Source organism: Netta rufina (genome assembly GCF_964035555.1).
Source record: "Netta rufina genome assembly, chromosome: 4".
NCBI lineage: Eukaryota > Metazoa > Chordata > Aves > Anseriformes > Anatidae > Netta > Netta rufina.
Window position 1 is genome coordinate 26,862,061 of NC_140127.1, and position 23,255 is coordinate 26,885,315.

Sequence of the window (23,255 nt, forward strand, 5' to 3'; positions counted from 1 at the left end):
TTCATTCCAAAGGCAAAAACAAAATAAAACAAAACAAATTATTTAAGCAAACTGAATTCAAGTCTTTAAATATAGATAATTGTCATTATAAGATCCGCGTTTCTCCTTGATCTCTGGGCTTAAGTATAATATCACAAATAATATCTCTGGGCCGAATCATCATGGCATTTACTATCCAACATAGGACATGTAGAATAAATAACTACAGCAGTGAGTTATTAAAAACACTTCTACCTTCATAAAACAAAACAACAACAACAACAAAAAAAACCACCACAACAAGAATAAAACAACTCCTTTTCTTCCTTCTACATGTCATACAATGATCACTTGTCTTAGACACGGAAGGCATTTATTTATCTGACTGATAACATCAACACTTATTTTTGCAATGTTCTTTAACTTGACAATCAACAGGAACACATGTCAACATACAAAAGAGAAAAAGAATTTTCATTACTGATTTTGCAGATATTTCAGAGTGCCACTGCATTGTTACTGGCTGTATTTTGTTAAAGCAAACGTGCCTGTTAAACTAATCATCACAATTTATAGTTTTTTTGGACGTGGTTCCACTTCACTCTCTTATTCCCAGGAGTAAACTGTGTAAGTACAGCACTTGGCACCCTTAGGGAAGTTGATTTGAACACAGTTTTCTCCTGCAAGAAGAACTGTGCTTCAAATCCTAGGGTATTTTTTTATTCCTGCCTCTTGAAAGCAAAGCTGTCATAACACAGAGGGTCACACTTGACTGAGGAGACCAAGATTCCCTTCAGAACTGGCTGTCAAGGATAACAGGTTCTGACAGCATCTGATACTATACCTGGCCCCTGATTATCAGTGCATTATTAGTGGAATGGTTAAAGTGCAATGCCACAGGGGAAAAAAAAAAAAAAGACTAAGGATGCTAGATTGTGGCCAAATGTTAAGCAGTTTTCTATGAAGTTTTTTACCAGCTTATACTTGTCAAGACTACTTTACAGGAGTAGGAGGCCCCCATTTCAGGTTAGTTCAGTTAAATGCCTGCTTAGGCTACTCACAGGACAAGCATTTAAGTGATCTTCACATAAGCAATGATTTACTGCTGGGCCATGTGTTATCTTTGTGGCTAAATTGTTTGTGATATTTAAAGAATTCATCTGGCTGTGTCACCTGTCAGTTGTAACATAAACAAGAGATGGATTCTGTGTCTAATCTCTTTCCCTTGGCCATCTGAAAAGCACATCTTTATATAATTAGAGGAGATAAACTAAAGTTGCTAATACATTATACGGGTTCTTTATAAAGCACTGAAATACTCAGATGAAAGGCACTGCATAAATACAAAGTATTCATTATGTTTTATGAAATTAATGCACACATGCACTGCAAGTATACATTATTAATATAACGGAACAATAAAAATCACTTTGATTTGAAGCAGCATGTTAGTGTTAGACTAAAAGAAACATCTTCCTGAGGGACTTGTTGCACAAAAATTTTGGTCCTCTACTTGCTTTCATCTGCAGGTAGCTGGAGGGGGGTGGGGAAGCAGTATTTTATGAGTGATTCTACCTGCTAATTATCTCCAATTCCCAAGTGTTTTTAACTTATTACCCTTTCCCACAGGAAGTCTAAGCTATTTGAGTTCACACTGCTATTATTCTTGAGTTTTGTACTCATTTACACTGAGTAGTATCACACTAACCATAGCATATGACTTAAGGAAAAGAAGGTTCTTGGTGTGCAGTCCACGGTAAGCACTTCAATATACAGTACTTCGGTACATCAAATAAGATGCTTCCATATAGACCATTTTATAGACCCCTTTGCAACTAACAGGCATTTTTGTATGTAAAAGTGAAATTGTCTAGTTGGATTACCTCTTCTCTAACCAGATTTCCTAGGCATATATTCAAGAAGTCTTCTCATTTTCTAATTTACAGGAACGTGTCATGAATACTTGTTCAAGTTTCCGATACTTAAGCAAGTCCCTTACTATTGCGGTTCCTTGTAATTACTCACTATTGCTACCGACCAATTCTCTTTTGTATCATCTCAGGCAAGAGAGCTGACAGGGCACAAAATAGCAATAAAGTCCATTACTTCCATTAATCCATACAAAAGTTTTCTGGAGGACAAAAGCTAAAAAGCACATAGAAAAATCTAGTGGGACACCACCTCCATGAAGGTTTATTCTATACAAAGCTGAACTTCGAAATTCTGTTCATATTGTTATCTCCTCCATCCATCACTGTGGACTATTTTCCTTTCAATATCTAAAAGCATACAAAACTAACAAAACAAACTAAAAATGGCAACAACAACAAAAAATTTATCTGCATTTCTTTCCTAAAGAACAAGGAATGTGAAGACTTCTGACAACAGAAAATGTTTTGTGCATAAATAACATGGTGAGAAATCTTTAGCACGCCTCAGATATAAACAAAATAGTTGTTCTGCATATAATGCATCTTCAGAGGTTTGCAAAGGTCTGCCTAAACAGGAACAACAGACTTCTTTCATCATTATACCCTTTGAACATGTCTACTGCATACTGCAAAAAGCTTCCCAGGATTTTAGTCTCTTTCTGCCAAACTCACTGTTGATCAGAGTAATGGATTTCACTGAAAGAGAGATCTTCAGTGGGGTTCACAGAACCCCACTGAAGGTCTATTTACTACTGTTCTTGCACCAAACACCTCAACTTCAACATTCCTGCTCACTTTCCACCTCCGTGTTCAGGGTAGGAAATAAAGATGTTATGGGAAGGACTTGCTCTCTTATTTTTATGTGACAGGGAATAGGTGGGTAAGGGATTTTCTTTTACTCCTTCCTTCACCTTTGTATGGGCTTAATAGACAAGCCCATAGCCTATTAAATGATTCACATTTAATAGGGTTCTCTTAAGTGTACTGTAAACTGTAAAACTCATTAGAAAGAACACACTTTCCAGATGAATTCTAGAACTAATAAAATAAGCACATTTTTCACTACTGTTTAACAATATTTCTTCTATGTTTGGTCTGTTAAAAGCTCTTGACCAAAAGCCTTTTCTACCTCCCTCAAGGTCCTGTCAGCCTTAATTGAATGAGGTATAATGCTTGCAGTCATCAGCTATGCACGTTTTCAGAAGTCTTATTTGCTCAATGTCATCATCCAGATCTCTAAAGTTAGCTTTCATATTGTCAAGAATGCACTTAGCAAGCTTGCTCCAGACATGTCAGCTTTGCATTATGAAAGAATTCTTAAAGCATCAAGTTTCAAAGTGATAACTGTATTTACTTCATTTACATTTATAAAGCAACATATTGTATCTTACAAAAGTATGTCCTGTTTAAGTAATGTTCTTAAACTGCTGTAATTAACTTTAAGCAGCTTAAACAATCCAAGATGTGGTATTGCCTTTAGGCAAAAGAGCAAACATGTCAAAGAATATTAAGCATAATTATTTAAATAGGATTAGGTATAGCACTGCATACCTGTTGAACGTTCATAAGTAATGATACCAAAAGTACTGACTCCAAACACTTTGCCTTATGTAAAGTCCCACTACTCCATTTCCCTTCATATTTCATACAAAAGAAAAAAAAAACTACACTCCTTAAATATGTGGATTAATTCCCACCTCTACTCTACCCAGTCTCCAAATTTAGTTTTTGTTTTCACAGATCAGTGCTTTCAATCAGTCCGTGACAAGCAGATTGTTAATGTATTTCCTCACTGTCAGACTTCGCGGCTGTTGATGCTTTGCACAATAATGGAAAGGCCCAGAGACAATATATACAATTTATAAAAATAAATGCTGAAATATGAAGTAAAAGCAGCTTCTTGGAATACTGCCTTCGGCACTATTTTAGTGCCACTTCTGTTGGAATTCTGATTTTAAAACTACTTCAATTAGGCTTTTTTTTTTTTTAAACTGAAAACATTTAATATGGACAAAGCTAGTACAGTGAAAGAGCTTTCTGAAGACATACGGCGCCTTGTTATTTTAGTATTCATACAAGTCTCGTTCAGTTCCTATGTAAGTAAGAGTCAAAACTTCTTTTATATATATATATATATATATATATATATATATATATATTCATTCTGCAGATAACAGCACCATTGTACTCATTTTAGAATAGTATTTTTCTGTAATTTAATTCTAAGCTTTTCACAGTTGCTTCAAGTGTAGAATCAGTTTAAAACACACTTCGATAACATTTTCTTCTAATCTTTGAGTCTTTTTATAAATACTAGTTATTAAGTGATTTATTTGTGGAGCATTAGCAAGGAACTTCAGATCTTCATTCTTTTAATGAGAAGCAGACCAAAGAATAAAGAAGCTAACTGAGATTCTTTTAAACTCTCAGTAACATAATCAGAAATACACCAAAGCAGAGATATTGCCATTCAAACAGAAAACAATAAAGTAACTAAGCTGGAATCTTCCTAAATGCAATTTGAAAGAACAGTCCTAGTTTCAACAATTATCTCATTGTTTTTACACAATTTAACATCCATCTTTTATAACATCCATCTTCAAATAAAGAGATGATGATAATCCTGGCCCATGCCCCTACATCTGATCAGCTAGTTTGGCATCTGCTATGTGGCTGGCTATGAGGACTCACAGAACAGGTAACTGTTCAGCTTGTTCTATTTGCAAGAACATTAATACCTTTTTTTTTTTTTTTTAAAAAAAAAGAATAATTAAAAAAAAAAAAGAATATTAATACCCATTTCTGATTTTTCTTGCCCTTTTTTTTTTTTTTTTTTTTTAAATGATACAAAATTGAAATTTACAGAGATGTTCCAGAAAGTAGCATTAGCAGCAAGTATTCTTCAGTCATTCTGCAATGCATCAGCAGCTTTAAATGAACTTGTCTTTCTCCACTGCAATATTGACTATTTAGTGGATATTCAGGATCATGGAATGACTCAGGTTGGAAGGTACCATCTAGATCATCTAACTCCAAAATCCCTGCTGTAGGCAGGGATGCCACCCACTAGATTGGGTTGGCTAAGGCCCTGGCTTTTATGTTTTTAATTTTATTTTATTATTTTTTTGAGAAGGGCTTGGGGGTTTTATGCTATATACCATAAAGCTTTAAGCTATGGAAAGAGGGGAAACAGATTGCATACATGATATAGCGTAACCATGTTCCTAGTAATTTTAACATTACGATTTAATTATAATTTAGAATGTCTTTAAGAATTCAAATGAAACCAAACACACTTGTTTGTTTGATTATCTTTTAAAATAATGAATCCTCTCTTCCCCCAAGAGTTAGGACTTCATTTAACCCAAACTGCACGCAAGGATTTGCTGTGCAGGTCAGCACGGTCTCCTGAGCATGACATAATCCCTGCCCTGCCGGGATCCCTGCCCGGCTCGGCTCGGCTCAGCCGTCCCGTGCTGTCGCAGCGCCCTCTCCAGCCCGGCCCCAAGCAGGGTGGCAGCGAGGTTACCTCTGCCGAAAGGACCAGCGGGGGCAGCTGTACTTCAGCTGCCCCGTCTCTCCTCCCTTCGACAGTCACGACGAGATTAAGACTAAAGGAAAGTGTATTTTTAGTGAGAGATCACAAAAAGCAATTCTTTTTTTTTTTTTTTTTTTTTTTTTTTGGTAGTAAATATGTCATCTTTAAGCGTATTCACAAATTTGTGTGCTGCTGCCAGATGGAAAATTATTAATGATTATTAAATAAAAGCAATTTGAGGGTGAACCATAAAAGTGTATTAAACGGGCAATCAAGGAGCTTTACAATGGATGGAGAGGTTGGAATGAAGCATATTTGCTACAAGTCAGCCTGCAGGTCGCATCATTGCTATGAAGATAGCATGATTACAGGTTCCAAAAATGGAAATAAACAGAGTTGTAAATTAATTGATACTGATGAGACTACAGCATGCTTGATTTTTAAAATCACATACTAAGTATATGTAAAAGCATAATAGACTGATCATGGTAACAGTCAAGTGAACAGTAAACAGCAAACAAGTGAGCAGTGTCTAGTAGAACACTGCCTTTCATAATTGTACCTAGATCCACCATTTTACTTGTTTGGGATCAGCTGAATTCTGTTTGTAGGATGATCTAAGTTTTTAGCTTGAAAACACAGTGTTACAGGAAAGTGATTGCTATGTTCTGTTAAGGAAACGTCAAAAACTTTCAAAAAAATTATGTTCAGATGTAACTAAAGAACCTTTCAGAAAGTTTGCATGAGGAACTACAAACTCTCTCCTGTCTAAACAGGATTTTTTTTGTACAAATTTTTCCCTTAGGACTATTAAATATGCTCAAATGACTTTAAACCAAAATAGGTTGTGAGGAACTATTAAATCAGACATATAGTCTACCTGTGGATGTGCTAAGCAATTACATTAGCATTAAGGCTCAGACATGGAAAGCTACAAATACTGCCTGTGCAGTGCTGGTTCCCATTAGTTTTGGAAGCAAAGGAAGGGGGCAAGTATTATGAATTACTCAGCCCTCAATGGTACTGCAAATGTAGCTGTTACAATTGTTATAAACACATTAACAAAGAATCTAATACAATAATAAAAGGTATGCTGCAACTACTTTTGTATGTGTATTGTCATCTAACAGAACCATGTGCACATAAATTTCACTACAAAGCATTAAAAAAGTTTTGAAATGGGGACCATCTTACCCTCTTCTGGAAACATCTTACTGAAGAGGATGCTTGGCTAGATTTATGAAATTTTCACATTATCTCATAATAAAGACTCCAAATTCCATTGGTATGGGTTGTGGAAACATTCTAATTCATTGACAGTAAAAAAATACCTGTAAGCTTCATACATTCCCTTCAGGGGTAAATGAGAATTCTTTCACTTATATTAATGAGGTAAGATACACAGAATGCCATTTCTGTTTCTAACTTAGCCATGTGATTCTTGAATCAAGGAGAACCTCATTTCCCAAGCCATGGAAGACCAGAGTGCTAAAGAGATCTGAATCTCTTATTCCATGTGCTTATGAACCACTGCATGACACACAGTTCTTATGTGACTTATTACTTCTAAGCAGGTCCACTGATACCTTTCCTCAGTTGTCTTCCCAATCAGGAGATGATGATATCTAGTGACTTTGCTAAAGCACATGCACTTACCTGACATCAGGGACCGGGTTGCCAGCAACTCTGCACTCCAGCAACACTTTGTTTCCTTCAGCAACTTCCTGGCTCCGGAGCTTCTGAGTGAACTGAGGTGGTGAAGCCTGATTGATGAACGGGTGGCAAAGGACCGTTTCACTCTGAGTGATGCTCTCCTTTTCAGAAAAGTGCTCTCCATTGAGATGAACCCCAGATAATTTTGCCCCGGGCTCAGTTTCTTGATGTAGCTTATCAAAGTCCTGGTTCCTTGAGGTACTTAGAGTTGATTGTTTCTTCTTAGGAGAGAGGTATCCACTGTCTGGAGAAGAAGAGTCCCCATCAGGACTTCGGCCTCTTGTCTTTGCTGCCTCTCTAAATATAGATGACAGCTCCTCAATGAATGTGGCAGCTTTGTCACACAGCTTATTCCTGAAAGGAACTTCTCCCTGGGATGCTAATTCAGAATTTGGGCATGTCTTGGGTACACCTGGACCATGCTGCTCTGAATGTTTCAGGCTTCTAATAAAGCTGGGACTAGCAGCTAGCAAAGGTGAGGTGCCTGCTTGCTTCCTGGAGACTGTGGCAAAACAACTCGCTGTTTGAGGTGAGGCGAACTGCTCTTTTGGACTCGTCGAGGGAATGTGACTTGCAGCAGAAGTCAGACTGCTTGTTTGAGGCCTCTGTAAAGTATCTTGCTCATGCAATTTGGTATCCCAGAAAGAAGCGTGCTCTGAAGCACTAGAAAGAGAGGTGTTGAAATGAGTGAACTCTGCTGCTGCATTCTGATTCTCCTTCACAGAACTGGCAATTGCTTCCCGAGCTATATCAAGGCTCTTACATATCTCCTCCTGGGTAAGGAAGGCAGAAAGTTCACTTGCAAATTCTCCATTCTGCATGTCTGATAGGGAATCACAGAAAAAGTCATGGCAAGATGAAGCTTCTGACATGTTCCCAGGATATCCCTTATTGGTGCCTCTCTCTGCACTGTAAGCCTCCTTCAGCATTAAAGAAAGAGGCAATGATTGGCCACAGTTTCTCTCTTGCATGCTGGAAGACACAAATGCAACTCCTTAACAACAACAAAATTAAGAACTAAACCAAAAACAAAACACTGCTATATCCTGGTTCCTGTAAATTGGACATCAAACTGGGAGAAGAGCAAAGCCGTGGGGTGCATACCTTAGTTTGTATTTCAAAACTTCAAACAAATCTGAACTAAAAATTGGCTAGATGGAAATTAGAGCTCTCAGAAGTCCTTTTTCTAATTCATCTTCTGTTGTAACTCGAAAGACTTCCTTCCTTTCTATTGCCTAGCACTAGCTTAATTCTGCTGGACCAATCCGAGCAATTTATCATTTCACAGCAATACCATTACACTTGACCACTATTTACAGTCGTGATGATTCGGGGAATATATTTACTTTTTTTTTTCACACGGGATTGCCTTCCAGATAATTAGACACTAAAGCATCACATTCTGAGAGAAAACAATGTGAAACCATTATAAAAATTTACACATTTACAAGTGCCAAGGATGTTTGGATCAGAATTTCCAAGTTATCCTTTCTTATCAACACTGACGATATGTTTAATACTGTTGTACTTCTTGTGTTAATGTTTCTAAATTTGGTAGCTTTTAATACAACTTAGTAGCAGTTCTCTAGCCACTGAAGTGGAATATCAAAACTACCACATGCTAAGAGTACAACACTAAGAAAACACATTTCACAGCCTTGGTCATCCTGCAACATAGGAGCATATAATATGTACTCTGCAACAGTTTGATAAAGTACAGAAGCATCTATGCATCTTCAGTTTTTCCAAAATTTTACAGTGAGGATGAATATTCCCTAACTCTGTAAAGCCAGCAAGATGAGACATCAAAGAAATCTCTCAAACCCCAAGACAAGGATCTGCCTGAAACTCCATTTACTGAAATTTATTTGTCCTGCCGGTGACTAGACTGTGGATGACCTGATCTTAAAAGTAATTGATGCTTTTGCAAAGTATTGAATTAAATTGAACATCAATGTTTTTAATTACCCTTGACAATTATTCTCTTCTGATGATTTCTATGAAATAAATTCTACACAAGATTTTTTAAAGACTTTTTTTTTTTTTTTTTCCTCTTAATGCTCCAAAGTATTTCTGCAGTGAAATATAGGTGGCTTGACAGTCATGAGATTCACCCAGATGCATTTTACATCAGCTTGTGTAAGCTCCAATTACCTTTAGTCACTTCCCTGGGGCTTACCCGGCATGTAGTCATTAACTGACTGATAGATTATTGGAATTCTTGGCCTGGCAAATGCATCTCTTGATATCTCTGCTTGTCTTGCCAACAGATTACAACTTGACACATAAAAGAGAAGTACAAGGAAACCAAACTATTTTGGGATTTGAAACGTATTTTTATAGAATACGCTGATAGGCTTACTCTTTGATGGGATTACATCTTTCTTTCTTTTTATCTGTATTTACAGCTCAACAAATTTAGCAACCATGCCAATTTGCTGTTAACAAAATCTAAAAAGGTATATACAGTATAACTGACTACCACACAGCAGCTTTGAAGAATGAAACTGAGAAGCCAAGCAAACAGTTGGTCTAGAAGCTCAGCTGTTAAGACATAAGCTTAATGAATGCCAGGGAACCAAGGGTTAAATCTGGAGAGTGCCTGTCTCCCCAACCTTAGTTTTTAAAACTTTGTATTCACATGAACAATGACACTAGTTTTCTCTTTAGGTAACTTGTTGTAAATATCTGTGCTTAAATGATCTCTTTATTTAAATCTGATTCGTACTACTTCCTAGCTTGCTCCCAGCTTGAAGTGTTATGTTACACATTCAGATAAACTTCTCTGACTTCCAGCGCTGAGCTGCTCTGTTGTTTCAATGCATTACGGGTCAATGGAAAACTTCACCTGTTGCTAGCCACCAGGACACGATGATTGAAATGAATCTGTTAGGAACTACTGTATCTCCTCCTCAGTTTTATGCTGTATTTTCATTCATTAGAAAAACTTACTAGATACATAGGTAATAAATTTAGACATTGAGCTTTGAAAATTAGGTAAATCAATCTGTAGCTGGCTATTTAGATAAAGTTGATTAATTGAAACATGTGCTCATTATTAGCAATTAACAGTGCTGATTAGTGTCCTCGGTGACAAAGTTCTGGTGCCCCAAAATGGATTTATATGTGTATATATATGCATGCACATTCAGCTGCCTAAAGCTTTGAGTATAAAGACTTCTTGTCAGTCAAATGCTAACAGAACCCCACTAGTCTTTTATAGCAACTTGTAACTGCAGCAAACTGGAGGTGATACTGCAAATCCTATCAAGTAGCATTTAAGATCATAATTAGAAATACCTAATGCTATTTCTAGCTTCCCCAAGTTAGCTTACAACATATTTATAACACTTTTCATCATCATAACTCATTAAGTAATGTCTGAAGCCATATACTGTATCGTTTAGAGACACAAACAAAAAACAATGTTGTAAGCAGATCAAGGAGTTTAGCTATAGCTCCAGCATTATTACATATGAACTATTTATGTGGTCCTACCTGCTATATACTAAAAAACTGGTCACAAGTAAACACACATTTTAATATCATGCTATTTAAATATTTCTTCACAAAATAATGTAGATGCTGTAAGGAATAATATGGTAAACAGTCAACTCAAAATGTACTAGATTACAGTCTTCTCAGAAAACATTTAAATGTCCAAGAGATAAATAATGAAATACAGGAAACCACAGAAAATCAAAGGGCTCATTTCAAGATAAGTGTAAACATCCTGAATTAGGGGATGCTCTGCAAAGAAAAATAATTACCTAAACAAAAAATAATACAATACAACCCCAAACTGATATGTTCAATAGAGCAACGTCAAGGAAGAAATGCATCTAGAAAGAATTTTAAAAGAGAAAAAACATATTTTTCCTCTAGATTTTTAAATCGTGCACAATTAGTCTCCAAAGTACAATAAATTAAATTTTGTGGAAAATATGAAACAGACCTTACAATGAACAGGCTAATCTGAGGAGTCTCAAGTATAATTAGAAGCAGGTAAAGTTGCTTTTTTCCTTCTTTATCTAGGTACGCTTAAAGTTGCTCCAGCTATTCACTAAAGATTGCTTGGTCCTCAGTAAACATCAAGAAGACTGTTGCCTGTGCGTTACATCTGTCCTCTGTGACTATGTAATTCTTACCCCACTCATCTATATTTGGTAACTGAACTCATGTTTCAGCAGACTGCCACTATCTGGAATTCCAGTAGAAGCAACATTGTGCCTGGAAGAGACACAAAGTTCTGTGCACTTACTACTCAGAGATTCAGAGAACTTAATCATTTAAATGAACAAGTTCTGTTGCATTTAACATAGCCATTTAGACCGTTTTAAAATATTACTCTGAAGTGTTAGGATGTGATTTTTCTCATTATTAAAGTGCTACTTCCACAGAGAATAGAAAACACAGTGTGGAAAAACTAATTGTGGAAAAAATAAATTTTCTACATTGTTTTAACAGATTATTTTAAAGAAAATTATTTTTTTTATGACGATCAATAAAATAAGTGCCTTTTTCTACTAAAAATAGTTTAAAACTAGTATTTCCTGGTATACCTTTAAAACTTCTATAAAAGAAAAATAAATAGATTTATTAGCAGAATTGGTAAACCTTTTTGTAATAATAGATAATTATTAATCTGTAATCATAAATTTTAAATTTTAATTATTACATTACATTATAAGCTTTAATTGTTATATTACATTATAAATTTTACCCACTAAATTTTAACTTTTTGGATGAGCTAATCCTATCATCAGAAAATAATCACCTCCCTCAGAAGTGACACAAAAAGTCCCTGTAAAACACATACGCCTTAAAAAGACCCCACGGAAACAATCAAAATGCATTGCTGCTTTCTATAGCCTTTTAGCATGTAATGAGTAGTCACAGTCAACTCTCCCTTATGGTCCTTGCCAAAGAAGTACCATCACCTCATTAAGGACTCCTGTAAGCTGTGCTTCAGGGAGGAAAAATGTTCTGTCCAAAAGTACACGTGCCTTTTTAGGCACATCATTTCCTTTAATACTCAGTCAAACAAAGAACTCTGCAGACTTTATCACATAATTTCCAAAAATAAAAGCAATAGGTGAGTAGGATTGTTTCCACCAGATCGCAGTCTATCAGAAGTCAAATAGAGCCAAAAGCACCAAACATATGGTATAGGTCTCTGTCCCTTCTGCCAAAGTCCACTCTCTTTAGCTCAGTATTGTCCTGCAGTGGATCCACTGTTGTGATGGAAATGCCCAAGAGACCCATAGCTCCCCATTGGTCCCAGACCATCTTTAAGTGTAAAAAGTTATCACATATTCTATTCCAGTGGTTACTATACTATCTTTTGTAGTATATATATATAGGTAGTTCCTGTCCTCTAACCAGAACTTTAGCAGATTCACTGTTGGATTAGGAATACTTACTTCACAATGTATATGGACCCCATTCGTATGTCATGGGATCTTTGCCACATTAACATGAAATTAATAAAAAGGACTTTATTACAGGTCATTTTACAGTAATTTTAGCGTGTGAAGTAAGAGCAGAATCTTCATTCTAAAAGTTTCAGGCTAAAAACTCTACACAAAAAAAGGAGCTGGTCATCTAGCAGTTCACTACTGTATGCCTAATTTTTAAGCACCCACCCTGCAGAGTGGAATCCAGGTCCTGGGTCTGGCACTTAGCTTCTCCCCTAAATGAATAGCAGTTAGGCACCTTGGAATGGGAGTCAAAAATAGCCAGCATATAAACAGCAACAAACTGCCTCGGGCTATCTTCAGTATTTTTTACAGGGAGGGACCCGATAAAATCTCGGTTCTTGGAACTGTGTGTTCAAATTTTCACTACTGGGAAGAAAATTTATCTGCCTGGAGACACTTGCAGAAATAATTTCTAAAGGAATTGAGCTTTTATAAATACAATTGCACTGGTGATTTGTATAAATGAGGTTTGCCTATTATTTTCTGTACAGCATAATGATATTAACACTTGCCCAGAAAGTGAAAGATCTGTGATCATTTTATTTCTAATGCCTTCAAGTGTTAATGAAATAGTGGTTATAACTTGCAAACTAGTTAGGGTAAGGTTTCATACAATTGTATTAAGCCAAGAACACGTTTTCCCAATGCCATTCTACTAAGATTTAGGAATGCTAATATCCTTTGACCTATGCTGAATATTTTAGAAACTTACTTAATTTTTGATCAAGATCTTCCACCTTTATTGCAAGTACAATGTGTGCTCCTTTACAAAAATGATAGACAGTGGTAAAATACTATTAGCAAATGTCAGCGGGATTAAAACTTTGGAAAAATTACACATTTTGAAAGATAAACATGTGTAATAAGTTTCAACGATATAGTTTTAATATTTTCATGTAAAATGTAAAAATTAATAATAACATACAACCAGAATGAAGGATATTACCCATTATATGCTCACTCCATTCCTATTGCAGTATTGTGGCATATTCAGCTGATGAATTGAGCTCCAAAAAGACGTTTTTCACTATTGGTTTGGTGGAGCAGATCTAGACCAGTTTCCTGAAGCTTTATTAATATTTTCTAATACTAGTCATACTAGTCAAAGCCTCGTGTCACAAACTGTAAAGCTACTCTGGGCATACAAGCTTTCCATTCCACCTGATGAAATTATTACACTGCAAAATATTTTTAATTGGGCTAAAAAGGAAATATAATAACAAGCACAGCTCTTTAGACTAGTATTCGTGCATTTATTTGGGAAAGCAAAAAAAATCTATTATGGTTTCAAGAACCATAACCATTATTCGAAATAGTGACAGGATAAAATACAAGTAAATAGGCAATCTTCTCTCCAAGGCCTTTGAAGATACGAAGTCGTTTACTAGTTGCCACAGAATCATCTAGTGATTTTGAGTCTCTAACAGACTTTTCTTCTTTAATTCTATTTGAATCACACCACCTCTGAAACCTAAAAATATGTATATATTGGATTGCCTGCGCTTAAGCATACTGGGTCACTGCCTTACTGTAGTTTGATGCCATATGTGTTTATTTTTCCCTCAGTATGCATAGTAATACAAACATATTCAGTTTTCCTTGTAAATATATTTGTGAATAAACCTGTCACATATCTAGAACTAACCTGTGTTTTTTATAGAGCACACCAGGAATACCTACCCGTTGTAGGCATATGAAGGTGTCAAACAGAAATAGTTTGAGGGTACTCAAATACCATTTTTCCATGTTTCTAGAAGAGTTTCTCTGAGGAGTTTCCTATGACAAAAATATAGTAGTGTAATTGAAAGCTTCATGCAGTTTTGCAGTAGTAGAGTAAGTTGATCTACAACAAATACAATAGTTGTTAAAACTAAACTGTTAAAAAGAACAGTAATAATAACTCACATCCTTCTTTTACAGGATAATTTATCAACAAAATAAGTGATTAACAGTTTACAGTAACAACAGTTCAGTAGGCTTAAAAACATCAGTTTGGCAGAATTACCACAGTAATGAGTAGGAAGGGAAATCATACATCAGAAAGGTAAGCTAGTAAGCAACTCACAAAGAACTAATATTGTTTTTTAAACTAGGGAAAAGATAAAGGTTTTTCAATCCAAGTTCTACCATAATAAAGGTTTTAGTAAGGCAACATACCCCAGAAAGAAATGTGTCCTTCAGCTTTCTGTATGTCTGTACTACTAGAAAACTTGTAGTATTATTCTCTCTCAAGATGCATTATTTTTCAGTATACCACTAGCCAAACAAGTAAAAATGAAACTCATGAACAAATTATCACACTATTGAAGAGCATCATCATCCCCTGAAACCTCAAAGGATTTTGTAAGAAATTGTGATTAATATGCTTTTGCATCTAGGGCTACTAACACACCACAACCTCAGAGGATTTAATGCTTCAGTGTAGAAAGGTAGAGCAAAACTACTCTGTCTGTCCTTGCTAGCAGCCCCTATGAAGATCCTGTGCCTGGGGGGCGGAGATGTCCTTGACTAGGTTATGGACACAGGCCTGGGCCTGCAGGTGCTGCCCACCACCGCCCAGGTACACCCCACAGGTGGCAGCTGTGCCTCAGGCAATGCCCGCCCAGCCCCAAGGCCTCAAGGGAGATGTCCATGAAGGAGAAGGGCGCTTAGGGCTGTGGGTGAAGGTTGTTCACCTCATGGCTGTTGGTGCTGGGAGAAGTGAGGAGGGTGCCCACGGCTGGTGGTGCAGGAGTCCCCTGTGATAGGGGCTGCCTTGGGAGCCCTATGGAGGCATGTGGTGGTGAGCCCCCAGGGTGAGGGGGAAGGCACCACAGGTGCTCTGGTTGTGGCAGCAGGGTGGGCATTGTGGCCCAGGCAGCCCTGAGCTTTCTGTGCTCACCTTTGGCTTTCTCACCTCAGTACTGCCTGTCTGTGTCCTCCAGCACAGCTCAGGAACGGCCAAGGGGCACCTGAAGCACTGTGTAGGCTTCCTGTGTGGGAGCTTCCGCAGCTGGCTTTCTGTAAAAGCAGATGAAGTGAGTACTTAGCAGATCCTCACTGTTGTAGAATTGCTTTTATCCAGGTGGAATACCACTATGTATTTTCATAGAATCATAGAATATCCTGAGTTGGAAGGGACCCTTAAGGATCATCAAGTCCAACTCTTGACACCGCACAGGTCTACTCAAAAGTTCAGACCATGTGACTAAGTGCACAGTCCAATCTCTTCTTAAATTCAGACAGGCTCGGTGCAGTGACCGCTTCCCTGGGGAGCCTGTTCCAGTGTGCAACCACCCTCTCTGTGAAGAACCCCCTCCTGATTTTGATAGAACTTTTTAAATTCAACTCACTTAAAATCACTGAAGTACTGTTAAGAAATCACCACACATTTGTGCATCCCTCAACTCATGAGGGGACGTGAGGTAAGAGGAGACAAAATGGCGGATGTTCAATTTTACTTCTAGCAGTTACCGAAGATGGCATTTGATACTGAAATTGTAATGTCCAAATACACATTTTAAAGGGAATGATCTTGTCCTTTTGATGCCCAGGATTTTGCTGGTTTCTGGAAATCCTTTCCTCCTCCCCTCCCCACTCAGGCCAAGCTCAGCTGTGGTGGTGTCAGCAGTCGGGAGCTGTGTGTGGGCTGGTTGTCCAGGGCCCACCTGCACAATTTCTCATGGAGATGCTTCCCTGGCTCTGAGAACTTGCACAGATGATCTGATTTACAGGTACGGATATTTTTTAATAGTCCTTAAAAATCCATATAGACTAGGCTCACATCTGTACAGAAGGCCTCTTCACTTATAACGGCTTTTCACTGCCTAATTCCATTAAAATATTTAAGGCATTTTACAGCATAGTGATGGAGAAGAAATGAGGTGGCAACAAACAAGGTAATTTAGTAAACCTGGTTTAGAAAAAGGTGCCAAACCTGTTAATAGGTTTGGCTCATTTACTGTACTAAGTTACAACAGTTTCCAATGGTCAAGTAGAAAGGCCATTCCATGTTTTAGCAATTGGAAATAAGAATTCAAGCAAGCCCCTAATACAGCTGGTGTTAAACCAAAAATAAATAAATAAAATAAATTCAATTTATATAATTCAATAAATAAAAAAATAAAAATTAAATTGAATATAGATATAAATATTCAATTGAGTAAAATTAAAATTAGTGAACTAAGAAACATGCGTGAAAGGAGTGAAAGTATTAGGGGACAAGACTGATGAACTCTTACAAGAGTAGAGAAGCCAAGGATAAAATCTGGCAGTGTAGCACATGATAGTGTAATTGAGATTGGATAGTCTCATATGTAAAGATTTCAGATTATATGATAAAGAATGCTTTTTTCTTAATGTTTAAGCTCTGTGTAACTTAATTTAAATAGTTCAACTATTATTCTTCTCTAAGTTGGTTATTATCCAGTGTTCTGTGAATATTGGTCACATTCATCTGGCTTTTCCATTTCTTTTAGTTAGTAAATTAATTACACTTTTTATCATACTCTGTACAATTACCTGAAAAGTTTTCCAACCCTCTATGCCCTGTGTAGTGTTGAACTCCAGTTTAACTTCATGTGCTTCAGTGCCACTCCCATTAGCTTTTACCTACATGTATATACCCCTGTGAAAAATATTTCAAACAAATCTGATTTATTTAATAAAGTCTTTTTTTGAAGTTATGCATGTTATAAAATTCTCATGGCTGCATAGTGAGCAAAATGAGTGCTTTATTGCATCATAAGGCGTCTTTTTCTGTTATATGTACTAAGCCTCTGTCAGTGCAGTTCAGTTAGGCTTTCCTCTTCATTAGGAAAATGATCCCCATTAAATTAATTTTAGCTGCCAGCCTGTAGTGCGTATTTTACATGTGTATATTTACAGACAGTCATGTGCTCAAATTCCTTCTTAGCATGTGAAATGTGTTTGATCTGAGCAGCCACAGACACTGCTGAAGTTCAATAGCAGATCAAAGCCCCTTTCTTTACAAGGGGATTAACTCTGAAACAGGAATGTGCCTCTTTCAACAAACTGTGAAATGCTGATCTCTAGGAAAATAAATATTTACTTTTTTTTTTTTTTTCCTCTTATCATAATACAGCTTCACATTACCTTACCTTTTTAGTAGCTATTGCAAACTGTTTTTTGATTATGCTAAATGTGTTCGTAGGAAGGCTGAGCCTGCCACCTAAAATCATGTCTGATGCAAGATAAGGGTAGACAGCTGTGTATTGCTGTCAGAAGTCATAGTGCTAAACAAAGACAAATGTGCAAGAATGTGACATCCATACTTCTGGAAAGAGGAATGAATGCTGAAGGAGGAACAGGGAACAGCTGATTACTTCCGCTGTTAACCTCAGTAGGACTAAATTTATATATATATATAAAAAAAATAATACAATACAGCTGGCTATTTAGAAGGAACTGCTGAGGGATTTGTCAATCAGTAGCTTCTATTAGGGAGACACTTAGCTTGGGAGTATTTTTGGAAAGAGTTTCCATGGAGTTGGAGGGACTTCAGGCCCTTTACTTTTTTCTGATTGGCTAACAGACAGGTGCTGAAAAAGGTGGTGGCAGAAATATTCCAGACATGGTGAACGACACATAGACAAGCAATGTCAGCTTACTTTTTGTTTTATGATAGGCTGTATCATAAAACAAAATGTACAAATATATCAGAATTTCTCCTTTCTCTCTTTGTGATGTGAAACAAAAAAGTTCAGACCAAGTAAACACAAAGTGATGGCAGTAGTAGAAAACGCAATAACCTGTGTTTACAATCTGGGAGTGATATAGTGTTCCATAGCAATCATTTAATGCCTTAAAACAAAAACTATGTATTATTTCTTCTAGGATGAAGTGTTCTGCATACTTCTGATTTACAAATACATCAGTTCTATGCTTAAAGTGCCCAAGTCATTCACATAGGAACTTATTGTTTTAAATTAAACATTAACTTCTAGAGATAAATCATATAGTGAACAAGTTATTTTTGAAAACAGATACTCTTAGAATGACATAAAGGAGCCCTCAAATCTTGGGGAAAAGCAGGACCTTCTCAGTGGCAATGAAAACTTGTGTGGTGGTTCTATACATCCTTGTGTTTCCCCATTTTGCAGTCAGTTTTGTGAGTGTGGGGCCCCTGATTGGATTCACTCTCTTTTTTTTTTTTTTTTTTTAATCAAGAGCAAGAGTTAGAATTTTGGCAGGATGTTGATGTTGTATGTATAGTAAGTGCACCTCTCTTCAGGCATTACAGATCAGAGCCAATGAATAAACATTGTTGGGTACGGTCTTGCTACTGTCCCAGTGATAGACTGGGAAAAGGGAGGTCCAAGATTTTTAAGTAAAACTGTTCAACATTTTCTCCATTTAAGCAGGCTGAATAAGCCTTTTCCTTTTTCTAAACAGTGATAATTCCTGGAGGGGGAAAAAAAAACCAACAACATTCTCTTTTTCAGGCATCTAAACATATTTGACCAGGAACTCTTGTCCTTTTTCTGCAAGCTGAAGGAATGATATTGTAATATTCCAGCAAACAGTGAAGCCCAGAGGGTTTCTTTTATAGCCAGCTTTGATGCTCTTCAGTTTTCTGGGCATTTGTACCAACAAAGGAGTGAGAATGTAGTTTTGAAAGAAACGTGTTTTTTTTTTTTTTTTTTCCAAATATATATTCTTGGAGAGAGCAAATACAACAAATATCAAGAGTCAATGAGTTTGACAAAAAAGATTGCAGGGGTGAGAAGTTTTTGTGTTTATCACACCTATGGCTTGAGGAAGTTACTTTAATCCATACTTTTTTGTTTTTGGAAGTCTATCACAGAGGTTTTATTCAAAGTATTTCCTTATTGTAAGAGAGGGCATTATTGTCATAATAAATGGTATATTTATCATTCATGTGTTCTCCAAAACAATCAATGTATTGCTTATTTCAGGAAAAATTCTGGAGAAAGCATGATGGAAAGAAAGAGTCTCATGGATTGAGATAAGGATAATTTTATTAAAGATAAAAGAGAAAGGGCAGGAGGAAGAAAGAAAAAAATAAGCAGAGGCTGCGTGACAGCAAAGGGGGCGGGGGAAACAAGTATTCTCTGCTTCCCATCAATGAGTGATGTTTGGCCATGTCAAAGCAGGGTCTCAATATACATGTAACAGTTTCTGGGAGGACAGATGTCTTCATAATGAGAGCCCCCCTCTCCTTCCCTTTTCCCACCTTTTGTTGTTGAGTCTGACACCATAGGGGAAATAAATCTTAAAGAAGATGAGAACTGAGAATAAATGAATTAGAATTTTGGCGGTTTGGTTTATTTTTTGTTGGCATATTTGAAACTTTTCAATAACTATCTGTGCTACATTAAGATCTTGAAATTTTTGAGATGCAGACCACTACTTGTTATTTGCCTTATTTTAGAAATATTAATGATCTTAAAATGCTCATTACAAAAAATGAAATAAAATAATATTTTAAAATTTCAGTATGTCATTTCACATTAATGATCTGACAAAGTATTTTAGATGCTACTGACAGTGCCTCAGTACTTTGAAATCTTGATGATTTCACCTCACTGCTAGATACAAACCAAAAAAATTATTATTTTTTGTATGTGATGAGGTAAAATTTTAATTTTTCCTTGACTGGTGCTGGAACTTTAAAGTGTCTTCAAATTAACATCAAAGGTAAAAATGAGTTTAACTTCTTTTAAAAAGCCCCACTTCTTCCACCTGATACATTTTCCTGCATGTACGTTTCTCTGAATATTTTTTCCCCATGATTTTTCTGAAACAGCCCTTGTATGTTTTTGCTGGGGCAGGCCTGAAATGAAAGATAAAGGCATAAAATTTGAAGGTTCTGGCAGGCAGTAGCCTAAAGATACTGAGTTCTGACTGCTAGCCAGTTTTATCAGCTCTCTTGATAACACACCAAGTGTGGCCCTTGCCAAGTGCTCAGTAAGTCTTTCCTTAGAAATTGGTAGTTCCATTGTCATGAGTTTTTGTTACCTTAATTTGTTTGAGCTCAGTGTATTATGTGAGTGTATTTTTAAGGCCTTACCATTTTCACCTACTTATTCCAGAAAAAAAAAAAAACAACTGTCAGAATGTGCCTATCATGTAAAATCCCAGGGAGAAAACGTGTAAAATAAAACAAGTTCGCATTGTGATTGTATTGAAAAAGATGAGGGATTGTATCTATGGTCTCTATGTAAAAACACTGCTCAGATACTGTTGTATCAAGGGGTTGATGGACCTGTTTTATCTCCTGCTGGTCGCAGGCATGAATGGCACAAATGAAGAAACCTCTTAGGCCCTCAGCAGGTCATTTACATCCTGTTCATGGTCTGCCACCCAATGGCTGTTAGACAAATTGATAAAAATAAATAAATAAATAAATAAATGTGTCCCTTAGGAACAAAATTGAACCTTTTTACCTGTGGATTCTGCTGTAATTCTGAGAAGCTTACTATTGCTGTTTTGAGAAGTTTGCCATGTTTGCATAGCTGTATTGCTTTTGCTAGAAAAGTAATACAGTGTATTGCATTATTTTTTGTTTAGATGGTTACAAGATATAAAGAAATACTGGCAACATGCTGAAAGCAAACAAGAAAGCTCCAGGTTGTTGACAACTTCCAAGAAAGGAAGAAGAAAACAGAAAACCACCAAGACAGTAAATAAAACAGTGTTAAGCTGGGTAAGCAGGGGAAATTAAAATAATTTTAATTCAAAGATTAGTCTCTCTCTTTTAAAATACAGTTAAAAGTTTTAAAACATAGTAATCTCAGTTTAGCCACTCAATAATGTATTTAGAATTGGATGGTTTGTCTGCATCCTTAGTACCTACAACTACCACTGACATAAATGGGAACATTTCCAAATATGGAGATTTATCAACAGTGCCACAGAGCTAATGCAATGCGAAAGTTTGCTGAGGCAAAAAAAAAAAAAAAAAAAAAGGCAACCCTAGTTTTACTCCTTCCCTTGTTCACTCTCTTGTCTCTCTCCTGTCCTAGATACATAACCCTACCATGTCTCAAAGAAAGCATCAAATTGTTTTTCGTCAATTTAGTGAGCACAATCAGCTCACTGAAGGGTAAAATGGGTGACAGAAACAAAACCAGGGAAGTGATGAGGCTGTGTGGTTGAGAGTGAGTGATGGGTGGCAAAGGAGTGAAAGGGAGGAGCTGATGGATTGCCATTATGAGAAGGAAGTATTCCCAGCAACTGCAAAGAACTGTCAGCTCACCTGTCACACTAACTCATGCTTCACTGCAAAATACATTGTGTACAGTGGAGAAGATAACTTGAAACTTTCCCTCCTTCTCCTGCTCAGTTTTTCCTCAGCAGCTGCCAGTATGACTAGACTTGTACCATATTTGTATCAGTACAAGACTGTAGGGCTGTAGCATACAATGTGGGGATCACAGACATTACCCATGTTGAAGATAATCCTCTTCTTTGGACTGCCTATATTTAACCTTGCATTGGCTCCGTGATCCAGGTCAGAACAGAACTCAAGATGTACTTTCAAGGCATTACTGAGAAGGTGATAATAGCTTTCAGCATACCTATATTCAGATCATGGCTTTTTTTTTATAACAATCTGATTAAAAACCCTAAATGTGTTTACAGTACTCTATGAAGAGAGATACAATGATTTAGAAAGATACATGTATGTATGCTCCTTGGTGATTTTGTCATCCATCCATCCATGTGCTGCATTAACTGTGAACCATTCAATAGTAAAACTAAAAATAAGATTAGAAAATATGTTTATTGTTTAGGAGCTGTTTAGATCATCAGATGCAGGACTGTTATGTAAGCAATAATTAAAATTCTTGATGATGAGTATTCTTGTATCACTTTGGAGCACAGTTGAAATTTGGAATATTTTAGTGGATACTATAAAATAGAATTTTTAAGTCTTTACTATCCTAAAATGCATGCTGAAATACAGGCATCAAAACCAAATGAATCAATATCAGTGGAAAAAAATTCTTATGACTGGCATAAGAAGGAAAAAATCACAGCAGTAAACCATTTCATAGAACTACTAGAGCAAGTTCAGAGGAGGGCTACTAAGGTGATTAGAAGACTGGAGCACCTGTTGTATGAGGACCAGCTAAGAGAGTTGGGCCTGTTTAGCCTGGAAAAGAGAAGACTGAGGGGAGACCTCATTAATCTGAGGGGAGAGTGTCAAGAGGATGAAGCTGGTCTCTTTTCAGTTGTGTTCAGTGACAGGATGAGAGGCAGTGGGCACAAACTGAAGCACACGAGGTTCTGGCTGAATATGAGGGGTCATTGAAATTGAAAAGTTCTTTACTGTGAGGGTGACAGAGCACTGGGACAGGTTGCCCAGAGAGGCTGTGGACTCTCCTTCTCTGGAGATATTCTAAACCTGCTTGGATGCCATCCTGCACAACATGCTCTAGGTGATCCTGCTCAGCAGGGAGGTTGGACCAGATGATCTTCAGAGGTTCTTTCCAGCCTTGGCCATTCTGTGATTTCTTTTTTTTTTGTTATTGTTGTTTCCCTTGGAATAATTGGAAAATATGGTTTCCTTTCAGAGCTTGCTTCATCACCTCAAAAAAGAAATAAATTTTATTATATGACACTATGGCAAAAATGTGTCCAAACTGG

At 36.7% G+C, this 23,255-nt stretch overlaps 1 protein-coding gene across 3 annotated transcripts in view; it reads right to left on the reverse strand.

Moving 5' to 3' along the window:
* The window catches only part of PALLD (palladin, cytoskeletal associated protein), a 192,617-nt gene extending 181,370 nt beyond the window's left edge, over positions 1–11,247 (reverse strand). For all 3 annotated transcript variants that reach the window (XM_084286645.1, XM_084286644.1, XM_084286646.1), the window contains exons 1-2: positions 11,117–11,247; positions 7,105–8,133 (exon numbers count right to left, since the gene is read on the reverse strand). In XM_084286645.1, the coding sequence (XP_084142771.1) occupies positions 7,105–8,132 (1,028 nt within the window). In that variant the 5' untranslated portion in view covers position 8,133; positions 11,117–11,247. The remainder of the gene's footprint in view (positions 1–7,104; positions 8,134–11,116) is intronic.
* Positions 11,248–23,255: the final 12,008 nt, after the last annotated feature.